We start from the raw sequence: 21,603 nt of genomic DNA on the forward strand, positions 1-21,603 counted from the left end.
AGGTAGGTAGACATTTAGACAGGTTGCCTTAGTGTTCTTGGAGAGAGGGACTATGGTGGTCTGCTTGAAACATGTTGGTATTACAGACTCAGTCAGGGAGAGGTTGAAAATGTCAGTGAAGACACTTGCCAGTTGATCAGCGCATGCTCGGAGTACACGACTTGGTACTCCGAGCATGCGTCTGGCCCTACGGCCTTGTGAATGTTGACTTGTTTAAAATTCTTACTCACATTGGCTACGTAGAGAGTGATCACACAGTCGTCTGAAACCGCCGTCTGGTAGTAGCCGAGCAAACTTGCTAACTGCCTGCTACTCAGCACTCTATTGTCCTTCTAATCACTCGGACATCAATGCAAATGTAATTAAACATTTTATCAAACACTCCATGAGAGGCCATGAGCTCATGTTGCGCAACATTTCTATAGGCTATGCAATTGTGTGAGAAAACAGAGTGATGGCCTCTAATAAAAATAGGAGAATCTCATCACCTTTCTTTAGGCTTACTATATTTATTTCTTAACTTAACTTGCCTAATATTAAGCACATTGCTTCTCTTTACAACAGGAGTATACTACCTGGCTGGTATGAATATGAACCATAGGAAAAGCGTCCTCAATTCGCTAACCTGTTTTTGCTTTGTCATTATGGGGTATTGAGTGTAGATTGATGATGGGAAAAAAATATTTAATCTGGTTAAGAATAAGGCTGTAACGTAAAAAATGTGGAAAAAGTCAAGGGTTCTGAATACTTTCTGAAGGCACTGTATATATTTTTATTTTGGTTCCCCTTACCCTGCTCTCCCCTACTGGCAACAATGTGTGATTGTTAATGAGAGACAAATGGAGAGGAGGAAAAGAGGAGAGGATGATAAGATCAGTCTTACCTGTCCGAGGCTTCATGGAGCAAGTTAGTCATACTCTTGCTGGACAGGCAGCAAGCTTGATGAGAGGGTTTACTGTTACAGCTCTCCTACACATGCACCAGAGAGAGAAAGAGAGAGAGAAGTAACAGGTGAGTATGGGGGCTCCTATTTTCACGATAGACTGCAATGCTACAGTGTGTTACCTGTCCAGCCATGTCCTCTTCTGTGAGGGTCCGCAGGCGGAGTGAGGGGTGATAGGAGGCATCGGGGGGTGAAAGTGGGGTAATGTCCTCCTCTACATCAGGTACTGGATCTGAAGTCCCCTCTGTAATCAAATACACAGGAAAAAATTATATACAGTATGACTCAATTATTTAGAAGGCCCAGTGCAGTCAAAAATGTTATTTTCCTGGGTTTTATACATATATTTCCACAGTATGAGGTTGGAATAATACTGTGAAATTGTGCAAATGTAATGACCTACTTTTATTTTTTTTACATTAAAATTTGAAAAACTGGAAACATAATTATTTTGTCTCTGCAGTCTACTGCCCGACCATGTATTGGGCCCTACATTTGTCCTATGTCCCACTGTTCAGCAGCCTGATGGCCATTGGAATCAAATTTACCCTGCTCCTATTCTTTATTTATTTATTAACAAAATATATATTAACCCACCCGCCACCACCCCTTTTCGGAGGATATCGTTTTAGTTTTTTAATGCCCTTTTAGTGTAAGAGCCGTTTGAAAAGGCTGCCTGAAATTTAAGCCTGTTTTGGTGGGATAGAGTTTTGGCCTGCCTGGTGAAATCACCAGACGGTAAATTTGTTAATATATTAGAGGCTACTGCCCTATATACATAGACTTGAAATCAATGGCCACTTTAATAATTTGGAACATTAGTCACTTTAATAATGTTTACATATTTTGCTCTACTCATACTGTATTCTACTGTATTTTAGTCTATGCCGCTCCGACATTGTAAATTCTTAATTCCATTTCTTTACTTTGTGTATTGTTGTGAAATCGTTAGATATTACTTGTTAGATATTACTGCACTGTTGGAGCTAGAAACACAAGCATTTCGCTACACTTGCAATAATATCTGCTAAACATGTGTATGTGACCAATAAAATTTGATTTGATAAGAAAGAGTTACAAACCTATCTGCCAATAACAACTAGTTTTCAGTTTTCCCCTCCCCACTCAGACCACTCCCTGAAAGTCCGAGCAATTTTAGCTTGAGAAATTGCTCTTGTTAAGAAGGTATTTTTGTTCGTTTTCAATTAAAATTGTCAAAAATAATCATAGTAAGGTACTTAATTGTTACCCAGAAATGATTTGACATTGATATACAAATGGCTGCATTAAGCCTTTAAGTACATTTTGTTTAGGATTTAGGCCTGCAGATTTAAATATTTACTTCGCTAAACATAGCTAAAAATAACTCTTTTTAAGTATGAAACCCCAAAACAAATATTACTTTTGGATTAACTATCCCTATCTCACCAGGGGGAAGGTCCTCCTGCTGGACATCAGGTGAGGAACATGCAGAAGGGTTGGAGAATGGCTCGGCATTGTCCGACATACGGGCTTCAATGAAGACTGACACATTTGATCCAGTGCAGGGTGCCATGTTGGATCCATTGCTGGTAGCCATGTTGACTTCAGGGCAGGAGGCCATATTTGATCCAGGACAAGGTACCATATTTGATCCAGGATAAGAGGTCATATTTGATCCAGGACAGGAAGCCATATTGGATCCAGGACAGACGGCCATGTTGTCTCCAGGGAAGGCCATAGAGAAGGATACATCAGTGCAGGGTGCTGTGTTGGCCCTTGGTATGTCTCTACAGATTGTGAGTTGGATGTTTCCCTCAGCCTGACGGAGGATATCCACCACCTTACAGTGGCTCAGACCTGATACTATTATACCATTCACCTAGAACACATTTGAATACAACAAGGACACATATTTAGTACAAATATAAAGTATATAGACTTAGGTCATTAAAACTTTTTTTCTCAACCACTCCAAAAATGTCTTGTTAAAACAAACTATAGTTCTGGCAAGTCGGTTAGGACATCTACTTTGTGCATGACACAAGTCTTTTTTCCAATAATTGTTTGCAGAGAGATTATTTCACTTATAATTCACTGTATCACAATTCCAGTGGGTCAGAATTTTGCATACACTAACTTGACTGTGCCTTTAAACAGCTTGGAAAAATGGCTTTAGAAGCTTCTGATAGGCTAATTGACATCATTTGAGTCAATTAGAGGTGTTCCTGTGGATGTATTTCAAGGCCTACCTTCAAACATTGTGCCTCTTTGCTTAACATCATGGGAAAATCAAAAGAAATCAGCCAAGACCTCAGAAAAAAAATTGTAGACCTCCACAAGTCTGGTTCACCCTTGGGAGCAATTTCCAAACGCCTGAAGGTACCATTTTCCTCTGTACAAACAATAGCACGCAAGTATAAACACCATGGGACTACGCAGCCGTCATACGGGAAAGAGACGCGTTCTGTCTCCTAGAGATGAACGTACTTTGGTGCTAAAAAGTGCAAATCATTCCCAGAACAACAGCAAAGGACCTTGTGAAGATGCTGGAGGAAACGGGTACAAAAGTATCCATATCCACAGTAAAACGAGTCCTATATCTACATAACCTGAAAGGCTGTTTAGCAAGGAAGAAGCCACTGCGCCAGAACTGCCATAAAAAAGCCAGACTATGGTTTGCAACTGCACATCGGGACAAAGTTCGTACTTTTTGGAGAAATATCCTCTGGTCTGATGAACAAAATAGAACTGATTGGCCATAATGACCATCGTTATGTTTGGAGGAAAAAGGGGGAGGCTTGCAAGCCGAAGAACACCATCCCAACTGTGAAGCATGGGGGTGGGAGCATCATGTTGTGGGGGTGGATAACGACCCCAAGCATACTTCCAAAGTTGTGGCAAAATGGTTTAAGGACAACAAAGTCAAGGTATTGGATTGGCCATCACAAAGCCCTGACCTCAACCCTATAGAACATTTGTGGGCAGAACTAAAAAAGCGTGTGCGAGCAAGGCCTACAAACCTGACTCCGTTACACCAGCTATGTCAGGAGGAATGGGCCAAAATTCACCCAACTTATTGTGGGATTTAAAAAGGCAAAGCTACCAAATACTAATTGAGTGGATGTAAACTTCTGACCCACTGGGTGATGAAAGAAATGAAAGCTGAAATAAATCATTCTCTCTACTATTATTCTGACATTTCACATTCTTAAAATTAAGTGGTGATCCTAACTGTCCTAAAACAGGGAATTTTACTAGGATTAAATGTCAGGAATTGTGAAAAACTGAGTTTAAATGTATTTGGCTAAGGTGTATGTAAAAGTCAGACTTCAACTGTATTAAAAGTCATGTTTGGACACATCATCAGTCATGGATGGATCAGTCATTGATAAGTCACGTGTGCGTTAGAGCTCTGCTACCTGACCAGAGCCCGAATAACTAGGGTACAGGCAGGGCTCGTCTATCGTCTATCACTAATATTTTGAAGCTGAACCCTTTGTTTGTGCTCTGCTGCACAGTACAGTCATATCTGACTAAGATCATAACGAAGTGCTTCAACCTCGTCAAATATAAGACAGGAGAGATTATTTCACAGAAAATTTTTAGAGTGACAAAAAAATAGCTAACAGCTAAATGCTCACTTATGTCTCTTCATTGAGCAGAGCAGCCCAAGTGGAGCCGTTGCAATGGATACTCACAGACTCAAAGCAGCCATGAGTAGAGCGCATGCAGAGCGAGCTGTGGCCAGTGAGCGAGTGACAGACAGAGAGGAGCAACTAATGGATTTACTGTACTAACGGAGGAAGTTATTTCTGATTTAGAGTTTCTGAATGTCGCAGGCATGGGTAGGCCTTGGGCTTAAAATGCATGCCTGTGCAGGGCTTTAGCGTGTGTGTACCTCGAGCAGTATGTCTCCCACTCTGAGCTGTCCATCCTGCTGCGCCATGCCTCCAGCGCATATCTCCTTCACTCTGAGCGTACTTCCGTTGCATCCTCCAATCAGAGCAAAGCCCAGACCCCCTCTCTCTGGTTTACACACATATATTTGCAAGATACAGCTCTGAGAGAGGGAGAGGTGGAAGTTACAAATCCAGTCATCGGGGTGAATGCCAACTTCCACTTAAGTCAAATTACTGTGAGAATTTTAGTTAGGAAGCCCTTATCCCGCGATACTTGCAATTACAATTTATCCATTAAGTTGACACTTTTATCCAGACTGCTATAAGAGCATTCCCAATTCTCTGCCACAGGCTGAGGTAAGCAGTGTTTGAGCAGTAAAATATTAATGCATGAATCAGGTGAGAATGCCCACACAGGCCCCAAGCCGAGAGAACAGATGACTCTAGTTTCAACCTGTGTCATCAGAGAGAGAGAGAGAGAGAGAGAGAGAAATAGATAGAGAAAGAAAAGTTGGAGAAAGAGACAGAGAAAGAAAAGTTGGAGAAAGATGAGAGATAAGAGAAAGAAAAGTTGGAGAAAGAGAGAGATCGAGAAAGAAAGACAGCAAAAGAGAGAGAGTGATAGGTGGATAGAGAGACAGAGAGAGTGAGAGCTAACACTTACGTCTTGATCGGAGGTGACAGAGAGAAGTGGTCTGAATTTCCCAGTGGTCTCGGGCACGGCTTTAGCTACAGGACAAACAGAGAGAGAGAACAAAATATTTCCATTTCAACGGACAAAAAAGGTTTGCTATATTATGTAACCAAAAGGCCAGTGTGGCAGGTAAGGTAAATGATAGCTCCTGCTCAATGTTCCTGAATCCTGCTCAATGTAACTTAATCTACTGAGAGATAAAAAAAAAAAAACTTGCAAGTATTAGAAACATACATCATCAATAATTCATAAGCAAAGGTACCACAACCAATACAGACGTATGATCAAACAAGATCAATCTAACACGTATTCATTCCTGTTTGACCTTGGATAATGTTCTATCCCTCCAGTCACACAAAAAAAGCCTCTGCAAAAGCTGTCCACGTCAAACAAAAGTAAAACATTCCCCCTGGTGATGATATATTCAGAACAGGACAGGAACTCACGTTGACCTCTCTCCTCTGTGGCCATTTTGGTGCGTAGGTGTCCTCTCGAACAGGTAGACAACACTGGCCTTTCAGACTGCCCCTCTCTTGTCCCTCTACCTCACCCCTCACAGTCAACAAACAACTTGTGTGTGTGTGTGTGTGTGTGTGTGTGGTCTAATACCCCAGTGGAGGTTTAGATGCTCTGTAATAATTAATCCTGCAGTGGCAGCACAGGCCCTGTCCGTCAACAAACACACACACACTGTCTGTCAGCACCGGGCTGCGGCTACAAACACAGACAAAGAGATGAGAGGAGAGAGACCAATAACAAATATTAGCGAGAGAGAGGTCCCACTGAAATACTCCCTTTGCTCCTCCTTCTTCCACTCTCTCAGGTCACTGAGACCTGGACACAGACAGACAGGACACAGAATCACACACCGTAATGTTGAAAGACCAAACCATGAAGCTTCTGTCTCAGGTAATATGGTTATCTAACCTGGTAATGATTGATCTGAGAATAGCATCTACTTCGTCAATGAGGCATCAACCTGCCTGGTTACAAACTTCTCATTACATCAACTTAACCCATTGCAACACTTAGCCAACATTCCAGTGTTTCAGTTCGTGTCTGTTTCTATGTGAACCAGCAGTCACATACACCGAGAGTCCTGAACTGAACATAGTGGTCACCGGGAGGTTAAAGCATCTCAGTACATGATCTTATACGCACCATTACTCTTGGCTTTGGGAGTCACAGGCTGGTTATCTCTACAAGAAACAAGAAAGAAAGCAAACAGACGGATCATTTAACAAAAAGAATGCATGCATTTCTACAAAACACACACACACACACACACACACACACACACACACACACTCAGGCAACCCCACACACCTGGTGGCCTTAAGTTTCACTTTGCGCGGAGCAGTCTCGCAGGCCTTGACAGCGTCCTCCAGAGTCATTCCCATGGTGCATCGGCCACAGATGTACAGGATCCTGTCGTTTGGTTGGACGCTGCCTTCCTCACAGGCAGGTGAACCAGGAACCACCTCCAGACAGTAGATCCCTTGCCATTTGCTGCCTATACCACCCGTCAGCTTTATACCTGAGAGATGTGTTCATTAGGGACAAAAACAGAAGAAAACAGAGTGACCAGAGGATATACAACCTAAACATCGGAATGTTTTCCATTGCAAAGTGTTTGCTATGGCGTGCCCTAATGAGCACCATCCAGATATTAGAGATATAATACAGACAGAAAGGTTGAAATTGTAACAGAGCACCTTTTCCCTGCACCTGTGCATCTGTTACGCACAGCAGGTGTGTCTTCTTAAGTCCGTGCCTCCTTAATGAGTTTGTACAGCACCGACGAAGGCATAGAAGCCGAAACGTACGCTCCTTTCTTTGTTTAGCACTTCGCAACGAGGATCTTTTAATATCCGTTTGAGCATGGATTAAATTTAAGTATATTTTTGCATCTCGACCTCTTTGGTTTTCCCTTTTCATGGTTTGAGTACCTACGTAGTTCTACACAGATTTTTTTCTCCCGCGCACCGGCCACCATACATTGCAGCCTGAGCGCAGACCCTCACACTGGCTTCCCATATTATAGTTCTCCCATCTGATAAATACTAATAGTCACGCTCCCATTCAGTGTTTTACCAAGCTGTCCAGTCGGTGTCTTGTGCAGTATGATGTCTTGCAGGTTGTCTGGAAAAGGTGGAGCGATCAGGTTGGTCACCGCCCTCCCCAGGATCAAACTCAGTCTCCTAGGAGACGACCTCAGGATCGACATGGCAACCTCATCCGTCACATTCGTCATATCTTGGCCGTTGACCTGGGAGTGGGGAATATGGGAGAGACAGGTAAAGATACTGTGTGCCTATGTGTATGTGTTTGTCCATGTGTGTGTGCCGATGTGTGTGTGCATACCGTGACTAGTCTGTCCCCTGGTCTGAGCCGTCCGTCCGTCTTAGCAGGGTTGTCCAGTATGTCCTGAATGTAGTAGCAGGCATCCAGTTTGCTGCGTGTGATGGTGAACCCAAAGCTACCGCTCCACGACTTGGTCAGAACCACACACATCTCAAATTCCTTCATCATGCCCTGGATGGAAAACACAAAAGACAGTGTCCAGGCCTTTGTTCTATTTTCTATCTCTGCTGTTTTCTTTAGGGTTTAGGCTTGGGTTTTTGTGAACGCAGTTGTGAAAAGTGCTATTTCATTTTTTTTGTCATTGTTTTTATAATTTTTTTAATTAAAATTCAACTTCATTTAACTAGGAAAGTGAGTTAAGAAAAAAAATATTATTTACAATGACGGCCTACACCGGCGACGCGGGGCCAATTGTGATTCCCTATGGGAGTCCCAATCACGGCCAGATGTGATACAACCTGGATTAGAACTAGGGGCTGTAGTGAGTCTACAGTCCCTGGTTCAAGATTCAAACCGCTGCCCCACTCGGGATCCCTATGAATAAAGTTCAATCACATGTCACTAGAACAAAAAATTCATCTGCACACTGGCATATCCTTCCAAAGTGTTGTTTAATCGGACAACATTTCAACCCAAAACTAGGGCTGCGTCAGGAAAATATTCCTGACAGATATATTTTTTGTTCTACATTATCCTCTTTAATCCAGCATCTAGGAAAGTGATTTTATGAATGTGAGTAAACAAAAAAAAAAAGTAATGTCTTTGACATTAAGTCTCACTTTTCTGGGATCCTCCTCATTCTCATCCTCATCTTCGTCCTCCTCCCCTTCTGTCTCCTGTCTCCAGGTAGGGTGTGTGTGTGGGAGAGGTGCAGCCTGAATGGGGGGAGAGAGTGAGGACAAGGGAGGCTGGGGAGAGGGGTGGCGTGCGGGGGGTTGCGAGGGGGGCAATGTGTCAGGGGGCTGGGGATTGTATTGGATGACTGAACGAGTGATGTTGGAGGCATTGGTAGTCTTGAATGTGATGCTGTGTTTACGATCGGAGGTGATGCTGTGTTTACGATCGAAGGTGATGCTGTGTTTACGATCGGAGGTGATGCTGTGTTTGCAATGCTGTGTTTGCGATCGGAGATCCTGGAGTTGGGGTTGGAGGTATGGGAGGAGAGGCTGGGAAGAGGAGGTGTAGCATGCTGGGGCTGGAGAGGATGCACCGAGTGGCTGATGTTGAGGTCAGACATCCTTGAGGAAAGACTGGATTTAGGCCTAGAGGAGGGCTGAGCTGGTGTCTGCTGGACAGAGGTGGTGTTGAGGTGTTTGGGGTTTGTTGAGCTTGTGGTTTGCGAGGACAAGCTGTGGGGGATGGAAGTACTTTTGGGGGTGGTGGATCGGACCCTAGTGGGGGGGGTGGATCTGGTCCTGGAGGTATGAGAGGTAGTGTGTGGAGCCACACTGGGGGTACATGAGGTGTTTGAGGTAAGGCTAGAGGGCCTGTCCGAAGTCGAACTGATGGTCAAGTACTCTTTATCAGACAGAATGGTTATTCCATCACCCATAAGGCAGTATGTTAAACTGCCGTCCGCCTCTTCTCTGATGCCACTGGAAGTACATACAGGGTTAATTAACAGTTGTGTGTGTGTGTGTGTGTGTGTGTGTTTGTCTTTGTATTTATTTGCATTTAATTGATCCTTTAATTACACAGGTAAATCGCATTGAAAATAAACATTTATTGTTACAAGAGCGACCTGTTTCTAAAAGGCAGCAATCAATAATTTGTTCTGTACTTAAAATGTTACATCAACGTTACCTGGTGTACACGGGACTAGTACTGGTCTTGGCCCCGACAGATGCCGAGCTCATATCTTCGGAACCTTCCTCGTCCACAACCGACAACTCTTCACTGTCTCCTGCGTCACTTCTGCTGGCGAGGGAGATGGGGGAAGGGGGTGAGGGAGAGGGTGAGGAAGGCTGGTTCTCAGCTGCGTCCATCTCACTGTCTTGACTATCCTGACTCTGTTGAGTCTTCGGACCTCCAGAGGGCTCAGGGGATTTGTCTGTTTGTCTGGCCTGCCTGGAGGCTTGGTCCTGGGCTTGTGATGTCTGCATTGGCTCCTTCTGAGCCTGGTTTTCCTGGTTGTACTGACGATTCTGGTATGCCTGTAGCTTGAGCAGCTGGCTATAATCTTCCCCTAGCCTGATGTCTAGAGACTTGGACCTCACCCCACGGGTTGGAGACAAGAAAGGAACCTATTTAAAGAGAGAGATACCACTCAGTGCTCAATTCTCAGTGCTCAGTGTGTGTGTGCATGTGTCTATTTATCTGTGAGCCTGTTTTTCTCTGTGTGTGAGTGAGTGTGTGTGTGTGTATGTACTCACCAGTGTGTCAGCATCCAGTTGAGACAGTACTCCAAGAGCAGGTCTGCAGAGAGTCAGGTGGACCTCAGACGGAGGCCCACGGAGCAGGAACAACACCCTCTGTGGATGAGCGGTCAAGGGTCAGTACAAGGAATTTTTTGGTATGTGTGTGGTTCAGTCTGCTGGGGAGGGCAGGGGCATATTGGTTGGGAGTTCTCTGTATCTGCTGCATTTATTTGTCAACGTACTTTGTGCACTAACGTAAATATGTATGGTTATTTTGGCGGGCCACAGACACATGCAGTACCCCTTTGCCACCAAGCATTCCCATGACAACAGCTAATTTGCATGTTAACGACACTGCCGTCTCAGTCCAACCGCTGTGTAATCCATAGTTCAGAGCCATAGGTGAGACGTGCAGAGTTCATTTCTGATAGATCAGATTAGGGGATTAACTGCGATGTGGCACAGAGAGCAAAGGAGGTAGAGAGAGAGAATGCTGAATAAAGCACGGAGCTAACATACAGAGAGACGCACTGCATTCTAACACTAAACTAAACCTCTTTTCAGAAACTACAACCAAATATTGCATGCACTAGCTAGATACCTAGATGACACGAACGGAACTACCCAAACTCTCTGGTTAAAATCGCTCGCCTCCTCTTAAGCACCACCTCCACGAAATCATCACTTGTCAAAATAATCTGTGATGCCGGTGCGCCAAATCAAAATTCGTTAAAGGAACATACAAAAAGACAAAGAACGCCATTGGTGACGCTCTTGCGCCTCATCGGTAGACCCCCCCCCCCCTCCCCTCTTCTCAGCTCTCAGATTAAGCAAGGCACGCCAACATATGAAAATATTTAACACCGAACCCTGACATTCACAACCTAATCTCAATACAATGCTAACTCTAACCAACTCATTCACACTCACCAACAGGACACAATTCTTCATATCTGGTTTGAAGGACAACGATAAAGAGATTTGTACAAGAAAGACATTGTGTACCTGGTAGCTGAGGCCTTTAACCCATTGTCCATTAACAGCCAATATGACGTCTCCTTCTCTGATCTGTCCTGACTCCTTGGCTGGTTGACCCTGGAAAAGGGTTTTGATCCGCACCACACTGCTGCCCTGGTCACAACCACTGTTCAACTCACTGATGTAGAAGCTGAAGCCCAAACCACACAGGCTCTTCTTCAACAGCACCTCCAGAGTGTTGTCTGAGAAGAGCGCAAAGGGTCATCATTATTTTCAGAGTGTTTGAGAGAGGGGGAGGGTGATTCAGCTTCACATCATTATTTACATGCACCAACAAGCATTTTCTGCTGTTAAACTCATTCCATTTCATTGTAGCCCTCCACCAGACTGGAATGTGTGTAAAACAGTAAAACCAAGACCGAGGTCTGTACATATGTACAGACGCACGCATACGCACAGTGCTGACACACACGCACGTGCAGACACACACTGAGCTATAAGGCATCAGTGTGTCAGCTCTCAGGGGACTGGGGGTGTGTCGGGGCTGTCTGTGACAGCCAACACAATGTAGCTGTCAGATAAGTCACAGCCACCTCGGGGGAGTCTGTGTGTGTCTGCCTGGTTGTGTGCCTTTGTGTTTGTGTGTGTGTGTGTGTGTGCCCTCTCCTCTCACCATCAGTGACAAAGCTGTAGTCCTTGGTCTTGCCACTCAAGGTCATCTCCATGGAGCTGTCTCTCCTGAGACTTCCTGATTGGCTCTGTGAAGCTGAGCGGGGGCGATTCGCTCCCGCCCCCAACACCACCTGGGGCTCCCTCTCTAAAAGCAGACTCACCACCTAACACACACACACACACACACACCACACACACAGTGAACATACACACAGCGTTCATACACACACAATGATCATGCACACAGAAAAAACAAAACAGCTAAAATCACAGAATTCTGTCCGACAATAGGGAGAAAGGGTTAAGACAGTGCTGTTTAGAGACTCATTATGCTAGTGAAGTCATGTGAGAAAATAGCTAGATTTGTTATGTTATTTGTTTTTGTCCTGGAATCTGGGAGTTACGTAACCCAGTGATTAGACAGGGGGTGACTGGGCTAAGCTAAGCTGTCTGTCAACACTATGTTAGAGATGTGGCCCAGGTGTCAGTGTAGAGCATGCTAACGTCAGCAAGCCTAAAGGCTGAGGCTAAAGCTTATTAGCAAAGGCTAAAATAACAACAGCTGTAAACATATGGTTTGCCCTGCCACTGCCAAGAGAGAAGGAGAGAGAACTAAAGAGAGGCGAGACTAAAGAGCGAGAGAAAGATGGAGTGTGTGCGTGCATCGTACCTCTCCAGTCTTCTTCAGGCACTCCACGGCCTGTTTGTGTGTTACACCTCGTAGGTTGGACCCATCAACTTCCAGCAGTCGGTCACCTGTCATACATACGCACATGATTGATTAGTGATGTCTGGTTACCTATTTGAATTTGTGAAGCTAGTCTGGTATTGGTTGATTAGTGATGTCTGGTTACCTATTTGAATGTGTGAAGCTAGTCTGGTATTGGTTGATTAGTGATGTCTGGTTACCTATTTGAATGTGTGAAGCTAGTCTGGTATTGGTTGATTAGTGATGTCTGGTTACCTATTTGAATGTGTGAAGCTAGTCTGGTATTGGTTGAGTAGTGATGTTTGGTTACCTATCTGAATGCGCCCGTCCTGCTCAGCAGCGGCCCCTGGCACCAGACTCTTGATGTATATCCCCTCGTAACGAACACAGGTGTTCATTCCACCCTATAGGGCACAACCCATACTGTATCCCATACTGTACTGTATATATTATATCATAGTTTCTACCCCTGGCCCTAGCCTCAGACTACTGCCTCTAAAACTAACACGGGTGTTGACTCCCCTATAGAGAACATATAACATACTGCATTAAGTATAGGAGACTGCGAGTAGGGGCTAGGCAAAGGCACCTAGGGATTGTTTTGATCATGACCCCTAAACCTAAACCCTAGCCTGACCCCTAACCTCCATCCTATAGAAGAATGTGTACTGTAGATTGGTGTAACTGAGACAGTAGTAGTATTATAGGTGGAAATGAGGAATATAATTACTAGAAGCGACAAAGCAATTTGACTGGAACACTCATGGGTACACGTTCTAGTTACAGTGCCTTGCGAAAGTATTCGGCCCCCTTGAACTTTGCGACCTTTTGCCACATTTCAGGCTTCAAACATAAAGATATAAAACTGTATTTTTTTGTGAAAAATCAACAACAAGTGGGACACAATCCTGAAGTGGAACGACATTTATTGGATATTTCAAACTTTTTTAACAAATCAAAAACTGAAAAATTGGGTGTGCAAAATTATTTAGCCCCCTTAAGTTAATACTTTGTAGTGCCACCTTTTGCTGCGATTACAGCTGTAAGTCGCTTGGGGTATGTCTCTATCAGTTTTGCACATCGAGAGACTGAATTTTTTTCACATTCCTCCTTGCAAAACAGCTCGAGCTCAGTGAGGTTGGATGGAGAGCATTTGTGAACAGCAGTTTTCAGTTCTTTCCACAGATTCTCGATTGGATTCAGGTCTGGACTTTGACTTGGCCATTCTAACACCTGGATATGTTTATTTTTGAACCATTCCATTGTAGATTTTGCTTTATGTTTTGGATCATTGTCTTGTTGGAAGACACATCTCCGTCCCAGTCTCAGGTCTTTTGCAGACTCCATCAGGTTTTCTTCCAGAATGGTCCTGTATTTGGCTCCATCCATCTTCCCATCAATTTTAACCATCTTCCCTGTCCCTGCTGAAGAAAAGCAGGCCCAAACCATGATGCTGCCTCCACCATGTTTGACAGTGGGGATGGTGTGTTCAGCTGTGTTGCTTTTACGCCAAACATAACGTTTTGCATTGTTGCCAAAAAGTTCAATTTTGGTTTCATCTGACCAGAGCACCTTCTTCCACATGTTTGGTGTGTCTCCCAGGTGGCTTGTGGCAAACTTTAAACAACACTTTTTATGGATATCTTTAAGAAATGGCTTTCTTCTTGCCACTCTTCCATAAAGGCCAGATTTGTGCAATATACGACTGATTGTTGTCCTATGGACAGAGTCTCCCACCTCAGCTGTAGATCTCTGCAGTTCATCCAGAGTGATCATGGGCCTCTTGGCTGCATCTCTGATCAGTCTTCTGATGAGCTGAAAGTTTAGAGGGACGGCCAGGTCTTGGTAGATTTGCAGTGGTCTGATACTCCTTCCATTTCAATATTATCACTTGCACAGTGCTCCTTGGGATGTTTAAAGCTTGGGAAATATTTTTGTATCCAAATCCGGCTTTAAACTTCTTCACAACAGTATCTCGGACCTGCCTGGTGTGTTCCTTGTTCTTCATGATGCTCTCTGCGCTTTTAACGGACCTCTGAGACTATCACAGTGCAGGTGCATTTATACGAAGACTTGATTACACATAAGGTGGATTGTATTTATCCTCATTAGTCATTTAGGTCAACAATGGATCATTCAGAGATCCTCACTGAACTTCTGGAGAGAGTTTGCTGCACTGAAAGTAAAGGGGCTGAATAATTTTGCACGTCCAATTTTTCAGTTTTTGATTTGTTAAAAAAGTTTGAAATATCCAATAAATGTCGTTCCACTTCATGATTGTGTCCCACTTGTCGTTGATTCTTCACAAAAAAAGACAGTTTTATATCTTTATGTTTGAAGCCTGAAATGTGGCAAAAGGTCGCAAAGTTCAAGGGGGCCGAATACTTTCGCAAGGCACTGTATTCTGTTTCTATGGCATGGCCAAGGTGTGGATTTGGGAAGCACTACTGTAACATATATAGATTTACTCACAGCTACACTTATACCCAGGCTGCCGTTGGCCTTCTTCAGCTCCACCACAAGCTGTTCCCTGGCTCTCAGACTGCAGAGAGAGGGAGACCTGGAACGCACCTCCTGGAGGGGGAGGGAGAGGGAGAGAAAGAGAGAGACAGGAGGGGAAAATGGGGAGACAGTGAGAGGGACAGAGAGAGAGATAGGGGAGGTGGTAAGGGGTAGGGGGGTGTGTGAGAGAAAGAGAGAGAAAATGAACGAATGCCAAGAATGCTATCACGTCGTGAATTCTACAGCTCGTTTACAATAATGTCGTACAAATAAACGTATTCCAAATTTCCTGAACTCCAGCCTTAATCCAGTTATCCATTAGCCACGAACATGACCGGCTAACCTATTATCCCATTAAGTCTCTTGAACAAGTAGCATTTTCCAAGAATTTCCCCTCGGGGACAAAAAAAAAAAATCACATCCTATACTACACAACCATTCTGTTAAAGGTTGTCAATAGCGTTAAAACACACTAAATTCATATGAACAACACAACCCTTCACTTGACCTCTTCACCCAAGGGTTTCCAGCATACACAGCTTTCGACAGCTGCTATGCTATAGCTATATCATGGACTTAATGAGCCATTCGCAGTTTCACTGTATCGGCCGTGTGTACTTAAGGGTGTTTCTCATACAACCGTGCTTCTACACTTTCATGCTCAGAGTTTGTTCTCCACGAGTGTTCTATTGAGTACGTTCTTGTGGGGACGAGAGTGCGGAGAAAGCATCAAATATTACATTTGATATTGCACTCGCACTCCGTTGCTACCGTATTCCCTCACGCTGCACATTCCCATTCACTGAACCTGCTTCCAGCCAGGGCAATGGCAAAAGAGATGAAACAAGATATACATAAAGCAAACTTTTTACTTCATAATTACCAGCTAGCTATATGTGAATCGTATTAATCTAGCTGGCAACCAATTTTTCGTGGCTAGCTAGCTAGTTTGCACTATTGACTTAAACATGCCAAAATGAACACAGGTCATATTTATGAATGTATCAATTTACAACGTTTCAGGCAACATATGAGATGTGAATGGGCAACATTTAATTCTGCGTCTGAGTTTATTTTCTCTCGCTCCAGCTCAAATAATGTCTGCCATTGTTTTCAAGACATGTTGCATTGTTTTTTTTTAAGTGGTTGAGTCATATTTCTGTGCATACTTTCCTTTGAAGCGTGCATCAATGCATTATTCAAAATGTGTACAAATGGAGTACTCATCCGATAGGTGCCCTCCTTGCTCCGTTTCGAGTGTTCTGTTTTGGACTCATGTTCCCGACCGCATATGCTCAGATTTGATTGATCGGAGCACGGTAGTATTGAGTAACACCCTAAGACTTACGTGGCTTAATCTTTGAGCCATTTAATGAGTCATTCACAGTTTCACTGTACCGTCCGTGTGCACTTAGACTTGCATGGCTTAATCTTTGAGACCAGCATATGTTACTGGCAGGATCAACCAGGTAGGATGTGTTGCACTGTACATCAGAGACTGTTCCATCATTCATACCCCCCATTAACCTTCATTAGTGTTACCGACCATCTGAAATGCTTGTGGGTGAACGTGAGACACCTGAGACTCGCACGGCACATATCTGCTATTACATTGTGTGGTGTACTCACCGCCACAATCACCACATCAGGATGAACTCTTTGAACATCTAATATCCTCATCTGATCTGCTCCGTGCTAAGTACCCAGACATCGGACAACTCTTGGGGACTTCAACCGCCTCAGTGTCCATGGAATCTGCCTTGGATAATAAACTGTCAGGTAGTTCAGAACAACACCAGAGGTGAAGCCATCCTGACATGATTGTCACCAACATAAAGACATCGTACTTGAAGTCTGAGCTTGCTCAGGAATGGCAGCGGGCAGGTGTGAGTGCATCTGCACGCACAGTGAGGTGAAGACTTTTGGAGGATGGCCTGGTGTCAAGAAGGGCAGCAAATAAGCCACTTCTCTCCAGGAAAAACATCAGGGACAGACTTATATTCTGCAAAATGTACAGGGATTGGACTGCTGAGGACTGGGGTAAAGTTATTTTCTCTGATGAATCCCCATTCCTATTGTTTGGGGCATCCGGAAAAAGCTTGTCCAGAGAAGACAAGGTGAGCGCTACCGTCAGTCCTGTGTCATGCCAACAGTTAAGCATCCTGAGACCATTCATGTGTGGGGTTGCTTCTCAGCCAAGGGAGTGGGATCACTCACAATTTTGCCTAAGAACACAGCCATGAATAAAGAATGGTACCAACACGTCCTCCGAGAGCAACTTCTCCCAACCATCCAGGAACAATTTGGTGACGAACAATGCCTTTTCCAGCATGATGGAGCACCTTGCCATTTTTTGACTGTAGAGTAAAATCCATGTGCAACACAGCAAAATAAGCTGACCGAAAGAACTTTAAAAGAACTTTCCTGGAATCCATCGCCAGCACTTGTCGGCAATCGCAAACGCCATCAACACAAAGTTTGTCAAGATGTCCTAGTCATTTACACTCCTCAAACATTTAGCTCTGTCTCCTTTCCTGCCAGCCCCCTCACTGCCCACCATTTCATTGGGGGATCTGTATAGTAGACTGGCCTCCATCAACTGTCATAAATCCTCTGGCCTAGACATGATTCCTCCAAGAATATTGAAGGAGTTTGCATGCGAGATCAGCGTTCCTCTCTGTGACATCATCAACAGGTCCACAAGTTATCATCCCTGGACAATGGAAAGAGACTACTGTTGTCCCCATACCCGAAATCTACCCCACAAAACATTGAAGAACTGAGGCCGATCTAATTAACATCTCAACTGTGAACAGTTTTCTGCACACTGGATCCTGAGGGACATCACACCGAAACTAGATCCTACGCAGTTTGGCAGCCGACAGAACTGTTCCATGGCACACTGCCTGGTCAGTACGATGAACTTTGTAACACTTTACTTTAGGTGTCCTTATGAATGCATATCAATCAATCAAATGTATTTATAAAGCCCTTTTTACATCAGCCGATGTCACAAAGTGCTGTACAGAAACCCAGCCAAAACCCCAAACAGCAAGCAATGCAGATGTAGAAGCACAGTGGCTAGGAAAAACTCCCTAGAAAGGCCAGAACCTAGGAAGAAACCTAGAGGAACCAGGCATAAAGCCTTTATAACAGCTACATAACACATTATAGCATTTGTCATAAGCAGTTTTGAATTGTTATGAGTAACAGCATAAGATGATATAAAACTAGTCATAATGGGTGTTCTAGATGACTGTTCATCCTGTTGTCATATGATTGAATGTCAACTGTTAATAACAACTGCTATTACACAGTCTGCATGACAAATATGATATTACATGCTACGTAAGAGTCTACATACCAGGTGCTATTACAAGTGTTATGTAATTTACCAACCTCTGCGTCACAATATTACAGTTAAATGAAATGATTGGCATCATAACCATGTCAAATGCCATTAAAGTGTGCACAGACTCTTTAACATCAAACTCTGACGCCCTCTGGTGGCATTTTCTAAACAACGCATAACATTGTATACTACCCTCATTAAGTACATTTCAGTTTCAAAACTATAAGTCCTATAAACACATGCTTAATACTGTTAGAAGGTTAAGAACTGAGAACACAGAGGCCAGTGCACTTCAGAGCTAAAACCAAGCTATGAGGTCGAAGGAATTGTCCGTAGAGCTCCGAGACAGGACTGTGTCGAGGCGCAGATCTGGGAAAGGGTATGAGAACATTTCTGCAGCATTGAAGATCCCTAAGACCACAGTGGCCACCATTCTTAAATTGAAGAAGTTTAGAACCACCAAGACTCTTCCTAGAGTTTGCAGCCCGGCCAAACTAAACAATCATGGGAGAATGGCCTTGGTCGGGAGGTAACCAAGAACCTGACGGTCACTCTGACAGAGCTCCAGAGTTCCCCTGTGGAGATGGGACATTCCAGAAGGACAACCATCTCTGCATGGTAGAGTGGCCATAAGGAAGCCACTCCTCAGAAAGAGGCCCATGATAGACTGCTTGGAGTTTGCCAAAAGGTGCCTAAAGGACTCAGACCATGAGAAACAAGATTTTCTGGTCTGACGAAACCAAGATTGAACTATTTGGCCTGAATGCCAAGTGTCACGTCTGCAGGACATCTGGCACCATCCCTACGCTGAAACAATGTGGTGGCAACATCATGCTGTGGGGATGTTTTCCAGCGGCAGGGATTGGGAGACTAGTCAGGATCTAGGGGAAAGATGAACAGAGAAAGGTACCGAGCGATCCTTGATGAAAAGCGCTCTGGAGCAGGTTAGGACCTCAGACTGGGGCGAAGGTTCACTTTTCAACAGGACAACGACCCTAAGCACACAGCCAAGACAACACTGGAGTGGCTTTGGGACAAGTCTCTGAATGTCCTAGACTGGTCCAGCAAGAGCCCGGACTTTAACCCGATCTAACATCTCTGGAGATCTGAAAATAGCTTTGTAGCAACGCACCCCATCCAACCTGACAGAGCTTGAGAGGATCTGCAGAGAAGAATGGGAGAAACTCCCCAAATACATGTGTGCCAAGTTTGTAGCGTCATACCCAAGAAGACTCGAGGCTGTAATCGCTGCCAAAGATGCGTCAACAAAGAACTGAGTAAAGGGTCTGAATACTTATGTAAATTTGATATCAGTTTTAATTTTTAATAAATTTGCAAACATTTATAAAAACCTGTTTTTGCTTTGACATTATGGAGTATTGTGTGTAGATTGATGAGGGGGAAAAACTGTTTATTCCATTTTAGATTAATTTTGACTTAAATTAGCTAGAAAATCTATGGCAAGACTTGAAAGTGGCTGGCTAGCAATGATCAACAACCAACTTGACAGAGCTTGAAGAATTTGAAAAATAACAAAGCTCTTAAAGACTTACCCAGAAAGACTGTAATCGCTGCCAAAGGTGATTCTGACACGTATTGACTCAGGGGTGTGAATACTTATGTAAATAAGATACACTACATATGTGGACACCTGCTTGTTTGAACATCTCCTTCCAAAATCATGGGCATTAATATGGAGTTGGTCCCCCTTCTCTGCTTCTCTTCTGGGGAGGCTTTGCACTAGAAGTTGGAAATTGCTGCGAGAGCAGCCACAAGAGCATTAGTGAGGTCGGGAAATGATTAGGCCTGGCTCCCAGTTGGCATTCCAATTCATCCCAAAGGTGTTTGATATAGTTGCGTTCAGGGCTCTGTGCAGGCCAGTCAAGTTCTTCCACACCAATCTTGACAAACCATTTCTGTATGGACCTCGCTTTGTGCACTTGGGCATTGTCTAACAGAAACCGTAAAGGGCCTTCCCTAAACTGTTGCCACCAAGTTGGAAGCCTAGAATCATTTAGAATGTAATTGTATGCAATAGCGTTAAGATTTCACTTCACCGGAACTAAATCCCAGACAATTATTCCTCCTACACCAAGCTTTACAGTTGGCACTACGCATTTGGGCAGGTAGCTTTCTTCTGGCATCTGCTAAACACAGATTTGTCCATTGGACAACCAGATGGTGAAGCATGATGGTGAAGCATCGCTCCAGAGAACGCATTTCCACTACTCCAGAGTCCAATTACGCCAAGCTTTACACCACTCCAGCTGACGCTTGGCATTGTGATCTTAGGCTTATTTGCGGCTACTCAACCATGGAAACCCATTTCATTAAGTTCTTGTGCTGACGTTGCTTCTAGAGGCAAATTGGAATTTGGTATTGACTAGAGATCGACCGATTAATCGGAATGGCCGATTAATTAGGACCGATTTCAAGTTTTCATAACAATCGGAAATCTGTATTTCACCGATTTGTCAGATTTTTTTAAACCTTTATTTAAATCTTTACACAGGTGAAAACAATGAACAAAAATGAAAGACAGAGCTACGTTCCAGAACACAAAGAAACAGTGCTTACAAGGCAGGCTCCTGACGACCCAACGGCACAGGAGGATGGAGCAGGCGGGGGAGCAGAGGACGCCTACCTCGGGGGCGAGTTCCGGCAGGCTGGTTTGACGAGGTCGTGGACTGACCCGACGTTCTGCGTCGAGGCTGATGTCCAATGGGTCTGTTCAGGGGTTGACCCCGAGGTCGGGGAGCGGGACAAATGCCTGAATCATATTTGGGTCGAGGATGTCTTGGTCAAGGACCCAGGACCGGTCGTCAGGCCTATAACTTCCCAGTCCACTAGGGAGTGGACTGGATGCGACCTCAGGCAATCAAGGATGGCCCGTATGGCGTAGGTAGGTTCCCCTTCGACGCCCAACGGTGGGGGCGCACTGCGGGTAGAGACTGGAGGATGAAGAGGGCTGTAGGGGACCGGTTTTAACAGAGAATGTCACGACTTCTGCCGAGGTCAGTTCCTCTCCTTGTTTGCGCGGTGTTCGGAGATCGACGTCACCGATCTTCTAGTCATCGCCGTTCCATTTTCATTTGTTTTGTCTTGTTTTCCCACACACCTGGTTTTCATTCCCTCATTACGTGTTGTGTAT

General features: G+C 44.3%; 1 protein-coding gene across 1 annotated transcript in view; it reads right to left on the reverse strand.

Moving 5' to 3' along the window:
- Positions 1 to 21,603, reverse strand: part of LOC139409294 (tyrosine-protein phosphatase non-receptor type 13-like) — a 111,157-nt gene that overhangs the window by 20,376 nt on the left and 69,178 nt on the right. Inside the window, 18 exon segments of the mRNA XM_071154222.1 lie at positions 884 to 969; positions 1,066 to 1,187; positions 2,372 to 2,804; positions 4,824 to 4,985; positions 5,489 to 5,553; positions 6,680 to 6,717; positions 6,845 to 7,055; positions 7,613 to 7,787; positions 7,883 to 8,053; positions 8,662 to 8,966; positions 8,969 to 9,477; positions 9,686 to 10,125; positions 10,255 to 10,353; positions 11,245 to 11,459; positions 11,891 to 12,053; positions 12,560 to 12,645; positions 12,909 to 13,002; positions 15,071 to 15,172. Of these exon segments, the coding sequence (XP_071010323.1) occupies positions 884 to 969; positions 1,066 to 1,187; positions 2,372 to 2,804; positions 4,824 to 4,985; positions 5,489 to 5,553; positions 6,680 to 6,717; positions 6,845 to 7,055; positions 7,613 to 7,787; positions 7,883 to 8,053; positions 8,662 to 8,966; positions 8,969 to 9,477; positions 9,686 to 10,125; positions 10,255 to 10,353; positions 11,245 to 11,459; positions 11,891 to 12,053; positions 12,560 to 12,645; positions 12,909 to 13,002; positions 15,071 to 15,172 (3,476 nt within the window).

This window comes from Oncorhynchus clarkii, chromosome 1 (assembly GCF_045791955.1).
Source record: "Oncorhynchus clarkii lewisi isolate Uvic-CL-2024 chromosome 1, UVic_Ocla_1.0, whole genome shotgun sequence".
NCBI lineage: Eukaryota > Metazoa > Chordata > Actinopteri > Salmoniformes > Salmonidae > Oncorhynchus > Oncorhynchus clarkii.